Here is a 10042-nt window from a genome sequence, read left to right as displayed (position 1 = left end):
ATGTGCACCACTGTGCATGAGAACTCCTGTTTATTGTTGTTGTTTTTGAGATGGTATTAATAAGTAGCTGAAGCTGGCTTTGAACTCATGATCCTCCTGCCTCAGCCTCCCAAGCCACTTAGATTACAGGTGTGTACCACCACACCTGGCTCCTATTCTGTGTGTGTGTGTGTGTGTGTGTGTGTTTTCTCACTATGCTGATAGGTTTGAGAATATATAAATTTAAATATATTAATGTAGTTTTTTTTTCCTTTTAATCATTTTTTATTCATCTATTAGTTATTCAGCCTTTTTTTTACTTTGGAGAGTTGGGATTTTATGTGTGTTTGTTTTGATTTGATTTTTTTAAAAAAAATTAGTTACTGATGGACTTATATTAATTTATTTACATGTGGTGCTGAAGTTCAAACCCGGTGCCTCACACATGGTAGGCAAGCGATCTTCCACTGAGCCACCACCTCAGCCCCTTGATTTGATTTTTAATTTGTTTGTTCTCGCCTTTTTGTTCCTCTTATTGCTCCTTATTCACTTTCTTCCACTATTAGTTCCCAAATTCTCTTGTTCCCTCTTGCTTTCTTTTTATTTATTTTATTGGGTGTAGTTATTTTTCATTCCTTCTTTGCAGACATCATCTGCTACCTCTCTCTGCTCCTCTCTGTTCATTTTTTAAATGTCTTGAAATTTCTCTTGCATTTCTATCTCATTTTCCCTTCACTGTAATTTTACGATGTGTTAGAACTATTCAGTCTATATAATCCCTACCCCCCACCAAAATCAAGTTGTGGTTATCAATACAGTGGATGATGTAGTTGACACCTGTTGTTTAAAGTTAGATCTAGTTCACAGCTGTTAATTGTTGGTGCTGATGTTAAATGCTGACCTAACCATTCTTCTTTGTCTGGCAATAAGTGTTATATGTCATAGTAGGCACCGGACATTTATTTTAAGGCTTTATATTGATTATTACTATTATTGCTATTCTTTGCTCACTCTTTATCTAGGAGAGACTAGGAAGTGATTGGGATACTACAAATTCATGGGTAGAGATCCTGTTACTGAGCTACATTCACAGATCAGCCAAGTGACAGCAAACCTCACTCCATGCATGAATTTGCCCCAATCAAGCTTCAACAATACTTCACATACAATAGGAGAAACAAAAACCCCAAACCAATGACCAGCCTCCAAGAAGGAACAGCTCTAGGAGGACCTCAGGTTCCACTCCTAGACATCTACTCATAGAGCAAAGAGAGAGAGAAGTCCCAAGATAATAGCTCAGAAAAAAAATCATAGTATGCAGCAGCTCTCCAAGAATGAATTAAATCAGTAATTTTACAGCAGCAAACTCAACAGAACTGAAACTAGAAATTTACACTTGGATTATGCTGAGCCTAGATGGTGAAGCTAAAAGATACCAACAACCTAGGACTTACTACAAAAAAGATAACTTCACACTGTTTTAATCAGCTTTTCATTACTGTGTCCAAAGACCCTGACAAGAACAACTTAGAGGATAAAAAGTTTATCTTGGCTTATGGTTTCAGAGGTTCAGGCCATGATTGGCCAACTCTGTAGCTCTGGGCCCAAGGTGATGCAGAACATCATGAGGCAAGTGTGTAGTAGAGGAAAACAGCTGAGGACATGACAACCAGGAAATAGGGAGAAATCTTTGCTCTCTAGGGACACAACATAAACTCAAAGACATACCACCAATGGCCTACTTCCTCTAGCCACACCCTTCCTGCCTATAGTTATCACCCAGTATGATAGTCCTTTCAAATTATTAATCCATCAAATGGATTAATCTACTGATTAGTTTACAGCTCTTATAATCTAATAATATCACCTATGAACATTCTTTCATTTTCTCATATATGAACTTTCAGGGTATACCTTATATTTAAATAATAACACACACTAAAGGACACATGCGTAAAGGAGGATGAGGAATACATATCAACAGATGCACAAGTCCATCTCCTCTGAAAACATGAATAAACAGGCAAACAAGTCTCCCCATAAAATTTACAGTACCGCAAAAAAGGAACCCACAGCTATGGAAGTGGATGAAATTCCACTACAAATTCATGGGTAGAGAAAAAGACTATTAAAAAACTGGTTATTAAAATGTTCCAGTAGGGGGCTGGAGTTGTAGCTCAGCGGTAGAGTGCTTGCCTTGTACATGTGAGGCACTGCATTCAATTCCCAGCACCACATATAAATAAGCAAATAAAATAAAGGACCATATTTTAAAATATTATTTTTTTAAAAGAAAGAGAGAGAGAGAGAATTTTAATATTTATTTTTTAGTTTTCGGTAGACACAACATCTCTGTATGTGGTGCTGAGGATCGAACCTGGGTTGCACGCATGCCAGGCGAGTGCGCTACCACTTGAGCCACATCCCCAGCCCAATATTAATTTTTAAAATTCATTTTAATTTAAATATTAAAAAATGTTCAAATAGCTATATCTAAGGAACAAATTAGGAGAGCAAATACAGTAAATGAAAGATCATTTCTTTTTTTAAAATTTTTTTAGTTGTTGACAGACCTTTTTTAAAAAAAAATATTTATTTTTTAGTTTTAGGTGGACACAATATCTTTATTTTCTTTTATGTGGTGCTGAGGATTGAACCCAGTGCCTCACACATGCCGGGCAAGTGTGCTTCCACTAAGCCCCAGTCCCAGCCCCTGCAAGACCATTTCAATAAAAAAATAGAGATTATGGAAAGAAACCAATTGGAACTCTTGAAAATGAAAGATGCAATGAATCAAACAAAAAATTCACTTGTATGTATCACCAACAGATTAGATTACATAGAAAATAGAACTTCAGGCCTCAATGATAGAACTTCAGGCCTTGAAGACAGGCTATATGAACTTGAACATTCAGTATACAATGAAGGAAAAAAATAAAAGACCATGATCAGAATGTACAAGAACTCTGGGACAATATCAAGAGAACAAACTTGAGGGGCTGGGGTTGTAGCTTAGTGGTAAAGTGTTTGCCTAGTATGTGAGAGGTACTGGGTTTGGTCCTCAGCCCCACATATAAATAAATAAAGGTATTATGTCCATCTATAACTAAAAATATTTTTTTAAAAAGAGAATAAACTTCAGAGTCATTTAGGACACAAGGGAAAATGGAGATACAAGCTAAAGGCATTCAGAACTCCAAATAAACAAGATCAAAAAAGAATCTCTGTGGTAGAGCACTTGCCTAGCACATGTGAGGCACTGGGTTCAATGCTCAGCACCACATAAAAATAAATAAAATCAAATAAAGGTATTATGTCTATCTATAACTAAAAAGTATATTTAGAAAGAACCTCTTCAAGACACATCATAATCAAAATGCCTAATAGAAAATAAGGAAAGAATATTAAAAGTTTCAAGAGAAAAACATTGGGTCATAATTAGAGACAATCAATAAGGCTCACTCTGACTTTTCAACTCAGACCCTAAAATCAAGGAGGGAATGTCAATGAGATATTTCAGGCTCTAAAAGAAAACAACTGCTATCCAAGATTGCTATATCCAGTAAAGCTATCAATGAGGATAGCTTTGTCTTTCCATGATAAAGATAAACTAAAAGAATCCATGACCACTAAGCTAACACTACAAAGAATACTCAAAGATAAACGGCACACAGAAGAACCCAAAAACAAACCCCAGAGCTCCCAAATAGATGAAGATGACTAGAAGAACAACTAACTAAATGAAAATCAAGACTAATTTAAATATAGCAAACATACCAAAAAATGACAGGAAACTAGAAACACATAGCCATAATATAATTGAATGTAAATGGTCTCAAATTCCCAATTAAAAGACATAGATTAGGGGCTGGGGTTGTGGCTCAGTGGTAGTACACTTGCCTGGCATGTGTGAGGCACTGGGTTGGATTCTCAGCACCACATATAAATAAATAAAATAAAGATCTATTAATAACTAAAAAAAAGACATAGATTATCAGAATGGATCAGAAAAACAAAATCCAACTATATGCTATATGTAAGAGACTCATCTCATAGGCAAAGACACCCACAGGTGAAAGTTAAAGGATGGAAAAAGGTATTCCATGCAAGTGGAGTCTGAAAAAAAGCAAGAGTACCTGTTTTCATATCTGAAAATGCAGATTTCAAGCAAAAATTAATTGGAAGAGACAAAGAAGGTCACTGCATACTTGTAAAGGGAACAATCCAACAAAAAGATATAATGACAGCTGCTCACAGTGGCTCACACCTGTAATCCCAGTGGTTTAAGAGTCTGAGGCAGGAGGATCTCGAGTTGAAAGCCAGCCTCAGCAAATTAGTGAAACCCTAAGCAACTTAGGGAGACCCTGTCTCTCAATAAAATACAAAATAGGGCTGGGGATGTGGCTCAGTGGTTGAGTGCCCCTGAGTTCAATTCCCTGGTATTCCCCACCCCCGCAAAAAAAAAAAAAAAAAGATAAGCCCAAGTAAATGTCAGCGCACTTATTTACATTAAAAAAAAAGAATGCTAGGTGATTTCTTTAAATGCACTCTTATTACCAAAAGACAGATCATCCAAACAAAGTTAATAAAGATATTTCTGATCTAAATAATACTATAAATCAAATGGACCTAATAGGCTTTGTAATGGCTAATCTGAATTGTCAACTTGATTGGATTAAGAGACACCTAATATTAAGAGGCTTCTGGATATGCCAGTGAGGGTGTGTCAAGGCATAGTTGGCAAGTGGGACAGTGAACTGAAGTGGAGACAGTTGATTCTTCGTGAATGGTTTCTTGATTGCTGCTGCAATTGCCTAAGGATATCTTTCATTTTCCCAAAATGGACTCTGCTAGTGATTCTCCAGGGGGTTTCCAGGACTTGGGTCCTGAACTGTGATAGCATCATTGATCCCTCTTGTTCTGAGGCTTCAGCATCTTGGACTGCACAACTACTGGTTCCTCCAGCTCTCCAGCCTGCAGATGGCCATTGTGGGACTATCCAGCTTCTGGTTATGTAAGCCAATCTAATAAATCCATTTTTATAATTGTTTCTGACCCTGTAGAGAACACTGACTAATGCAGAATTTGGTACTAGGAGTGATTCTAGAAACAGAATTGTAAGGACGAATTTCCTTGGTTGGTTTTATGGTTTCTGGAGTTGGCTGTCTAAATTGGTTAGGCCTAAAGTTACTAAAGTCTCTCCTACTGGTACTATGGAGAGCACTGATAATCCATGGTATGAACTGTTTAAGGACATTTGTAAACAAATGCTCTCAATTAGCCACTTGTAAAAAGCAAGTTTAGTGACTCATACTTTTGAACATTTCTGGAAAACTAAGAAATATGATGATGTTGGTTGGTTGCTTCTGGCTTCACTGGACAAAGTAACAAAGGAGAAGGATGAGCTCAGAAATTCAATTTCTCAGCTGCAGACTTGCATAACTGATGTAAAAACTGCTCAGGGCTGGAGTTGTAGCTCAGTGGTAGAGCACTCGCCTACCATGCGTGAGGCACCAGATTCGATCCTCAGCACCACATAAAAATAAAATAAAGATATTGTGTCCACCTATAACTAAAAAATAAATATTAAAAAAAAAAACTGCTCAGGGTGCTCTGAGGGAAATCTTCTTTCTTCTCAGAGGACTGAGGTTGCTGAAAACCAAACACAAATCCTCATCCAGCAATTGGCTGAATTAAGACAAGTTTAACTCTCAGCCTTGGAAGACATCTACAGTAAAAGTGAGGGTGCTGCTTGGAAAAGAATAGGGTCCACTAGATTAGGATAACAACATAAGGGAGGACCCTGAAGGGGCTAGGGACATTGAACTCCTAATTCTGATGAATTTATTTTGCCAGAAGTTGTTGAGTCCCCACCCTTAGCCATGGCCAAGTCATCCTTACTCCCATCCTTGGTGGTATTGGCTTCTTCACCTCACCTCGAGGGAAATAATTCTGTTTTGCCTATGAAAATAGTGAAGACCTTTCTTGATTCAGTTGCTCAGCATGAAAATGTTGACACTCCAAAGGACCCACCCTTACCACCACTTTTGACTCTAGGCCTGTAACTAGATGCAAGTCTAAGCAGGCCCTTAGAGGTAAGGTACAGAATGTGACCCACAAGGAGGTGCACTACTCTCCAAAGGAACTTCTAGAGTTTTCTAATTCATACAAGCAGAGGTCTGAGGAACGTGTGTGAAAATGGATTTTAAGGGTGTGGGATAATGGCAGAAGGAACATTAGGCCAGGCTGAATTTATTAATATTGGCCCATTAAGCAGATTCTAGTTTTTATGTAGCAGCTAGCAGTATTAAAAAATAGTACTAATATTTTGTTTGGATGGTTGGCTGAAGTATGAATCAAAAGATGGCCTCCTATGGGGCTCATTGGCAGAGCACTTGCCCAGCATGCTTAAGGTACTGGGTTCAATCCTTGGCATCACATAAAAATTTAAAACAATAAATAAATAAAATAAAGGTATTGTGTCCATATACAACTAAAAAAGCAAAAAAAAAAAAAAAAAAAAAAAAAAAAAAATGGCCTACTGTGAGTGAGCTGGAAATGCCTGATATCCCTTGGTTTACTATTGATGAAGGAATTCAGAGGCTCAGAGTGATTGAAGTGCTGGAGTGGATCTGTCATGTAGGACCTTCTCCTCCATCCTGGGAGGATCCAGAAGAAGGTGCACAAGTTTGTCCTTACTGAAATAGACACTTATTCTGGGTATGGATTTGCCTTCCCTGCACATAGTGCTTCAGCCAAAACCACCATCTGTGGACTTAGCGAATGCCTTATCTATCATCATGGTATTCCCCACAGCATTACTTCAGACCGAGGAACTCACTTCACCACCAAAGAAAGTGAGATAATGAGCTAATTCTCATGGGATACACTGGTCTTACCATGTTTTCCACCATCCTGAAGCAGCTGGTTTGATAGAATGGTGGAATGGACTTTTGAAGTTACAGCATCAGCTAGGTGGCAGTACCTGGCAGGGCTGGGGCAAGGTTCTCCAGCAGGCTGTCTGTACTTCAAATCAGCACGCATTATATGGTACTGTCTCTCCTGTTGCTCGGATTCACAGGTCCAGGAATCAAGGACTGAAAACAGGAATGGTGCCACTCACCATTACTCCTACTGACCCACTAGAAAAGTTTTTGCTTCCTGTCCTATAACCTTATCCTCTGTTGGCCTGCAAGTCTTAGTTCCAGAGGGAAGAGTGCTTCCGCCAGGACGTACAACAATGATTTCATTAAACTGGAAGTTAATTTTTATTTTTTGGTACTGGGGACTGAACCCAGGGGTGTTTTACCACTGACCCACATCCCCAGGCTTTTAAAACTGTTTTATTTAGAGGGGCTGGGGTTATGGCTCAGTGGTAGAGCTTGCCTTGCACGTGCAAGGCCCTTGGTTCGATCCTCAGCACCTTATATAAATAAATAAATAAAATAAAATAAAGTTTCTGTGTACAACTACAAAAAATATATTTTAAAAATTTTAAAATATTTTATTTAGAGGCAGGGTCTTGTTGAGTTGCTTAGGGTCCCGTTAAGTTGCTGAGGCTGGCAAGTTAGGTGACCCTCCTACCTCAGCCTTCCAAGCCGCTGGAATCACAGGCGTGCACCACTGCACTTGGAAAACGGGAAGACTTCCCTCTGGCCACTTTGGACTCCTCATATCTCTGAGTCAACAGGCTAATAAGGGAATTATGGTGCTGGCGGGGGTGATTGATCCAGATTACCAAGGGGAGATTGGACTATTACTACAAAATGGAGGTAAGGAAGCATAGTCCTGGAGTACAGGAAATCCCTTAGAGCATCTCTTGGTGTTAACACGTCCTGTTATTAAGTTCTGTGGGAAACTTCAACAACCCAATCCAGGAAAGATGACAGATGTCTCAGACCCAGGAATGAAGGTGTGGGTCACACCCAAAGGTAAAGAGCCAAGACTGGCTTAGGTGCTTGTGAAGGTAGAGGGAATACAGAATGGGTTACATAAGAAGGTAGTTATAAATACCAACTATAGCCACATGACCAGTTACAGAAATAAGGATTATAATTGGTATTAATGTTTCTTTCCTATTTTGTTAAGATTATGTTTGTGCATTGTTACACATGCATTAAGAGGACATGTTTGTTACTCTCCTATTATTCATTAATCATGCCATGTAATATTGATTGACTTAACATCAGTAATTAAAGTGATATTAAATGTGTATTAGAATATTTAAGTGGTGGGATGTCAGAAGAGCAAGCATCAAAAGCATTTTTCGACCAGGCGACGCACGCTGATATGGCTGCGCCAATACTGAGGGGCGTCCGGGAGCTGCTGAAGCATGCGAACTTCGCGCCCGTCCCGAGAAGACATCGACATAAGAAGAAGTGGGCAGCAACAGAGCCCAAATTCCCTGCCAGCCAGCTTGCTCTGCAGAATTTTGACATGACCTACAGTGTGCAGTTTGGGGATCTTTGGCCATCCATTCGTGTCAGTCTTCTCTCAGAACAGAAGTATGGTGCACTTGTCAATAATTTTGCTGCTTGGGACCATGTGAGTGCTAAGCTGGAGCAGCTGAGTGCCAGGGACTTTGTGAGTGATGCCATCTCCTGCTGGGAATTGGAGCCTGAGAATGGCCACTCTGCAACCCTGTCCCCAGCCTGCAGTCCAAATCTTCGATGCTTCACTTTTGCCAGAGGAGATGTCAGCCGCTTCCCTTCTGCCAGGCTTGGCAGTCTGGGTGTCATGGACTACTACCTGATGGATGCTGCCTCCTTGCTGCCTGTCCTGGCTCTTGGTCTACAGCCTGGGGACATTGTTCTTGACTTATGTGCAGCTCCTGGAGGAAAGACACTGGCATTGCTTCAGACTGGCTGTTGCCGCAACCTCGCTGCCAATGATCTCTCTACTGCCCGAACGAGCAGACTACAGAAGGTCCTTCATAGCTATGTGCCTCAAGATATCAGGGAAGGAAACCGAGTTCGAGTCACTTCATGGGATGGCAGGAAGTGGGGAGAACTGGAGGGGGACACCTATGACCAGGTGCTGGTGGATGTACCCTGTACCACAGACCGCCACTCCCTTCATGAAGAAGAGAACAACATTTTCCAACGGTCAAGGAAGAAGGAGCAACAGATGTTGCCTATGCTGCAGGTGCAGCTTCTTGCGGCTGGACTCCTTGCCACCAAACCGGGAGGCCATGTTGTCTATTCTACCTGCTCCCTCTCACACTTTCAGAATGAATATGTGGTGCAAGGTACCATCGAACTTCTGGCCAATCAATATAGCATCAAAGTTCAGGTGGAAGACCTCTCTCACTTCCGAAAACTTTTCATGGACACATTCTGTTTCTTCCCATCCTGCCAGGTTGGGGAGCTGGTAATACCAAACCTCATGGCCAATTTTGGGCCTATGTACTTCTGCAAAATGCGTAGGCTGACCTAGCATCACTTGTCCCTGCAGTAGGAAGACAAAGGATGTACTCTATTGGAGGCACTGGAAACTGAGACCAGTGACAGAGATGCACTCTAGATCCCGTCTCCATCCTGAGTTTTTTCTGCAGTTTTAAGCAGTAGGAAGTAGGAGTTTGTCCTACCGCTCAATTGTGAAGTATCAACAGTTTTCTAACTCACTTATTACCCTTCCCCTTTTGCCAAGCTTATGCTAATGGTGCCTGTCCCATTTGGAGGTTAGAAGGAAAAAAACCAATGAGAAACCTACACTGTAAGCTGTATACTTGTGAAGAAGCATTTAGCAAATAAAATTGTTGAAGTTCCATAGAGCTGGGTATATGTCAGGGGCTTTATGTCAGTGCAAGTACTGTTATAGTTGCATTTGTACCAACTGCAGCTGCTGAACACTAACTCCTTGGTGGCCAAGCTCAGGATCTCAGACTGGTGTTTGAGACTGGCCTCTGATTATAGAGTTCCTCTCACACTTGAGGTGAGTTCTGCTTAATTAGTTGATAGTTCAGCAAGCCCCCCTAGTTTCTCCATATGGCCTATGATCTAATTTAAGGAATAAGTAACTAAAAACGTTAAGCCAGTGCACAATAATTTGCTTACTTACTCAT

The 10042-nt window shown here is 40.3% G+C and overlaps 1 protein-coding gene across 1 annotated transcript; it reads left to right on the top strand.

Annotated features, from left to right (window-relative positions):
• Positions 1-8254: 8254 nt before the first annotated feature.
• On the top strand, positions 8255-9751 carry LOC124076856 (5-methylcytosine rRNA methyltransferase NSUN4-like). The gene has a single exon (XM_046420933.2). The coding sequence runs from the start codon at positions 8269-8271 to the stop codon at positions 9412-9414; it is 1146 nt and encodes a 381-aa protein (XP_046276889.1). The 5' UTR covers positions 8255-8268; the 3' UTR covers positions 9415-9751.
• Positions 9752-10042: the final 291 nt, after the last annotated feature.

The sequence above is a fragment of the Marmota monax genome, unplaced genomic scaffold, assembly GCF_021218885.2.
Source record: "Marmota monax isolate L192 unplaced genomic scaffold, Marmota_monax_Labrador192_F-V1.1 WCK01_AAM20220418_F8-fsc00155, whole genome shotgun sequence".
NCBI lineage: Eukaryota > Metazoa > Chordata > Mammalia > Rodentia > Sciuridae > Marmota > Marmota monax.
This window is presented reverse-complemented; position numbering and strand designations above follow the sequence as displayed.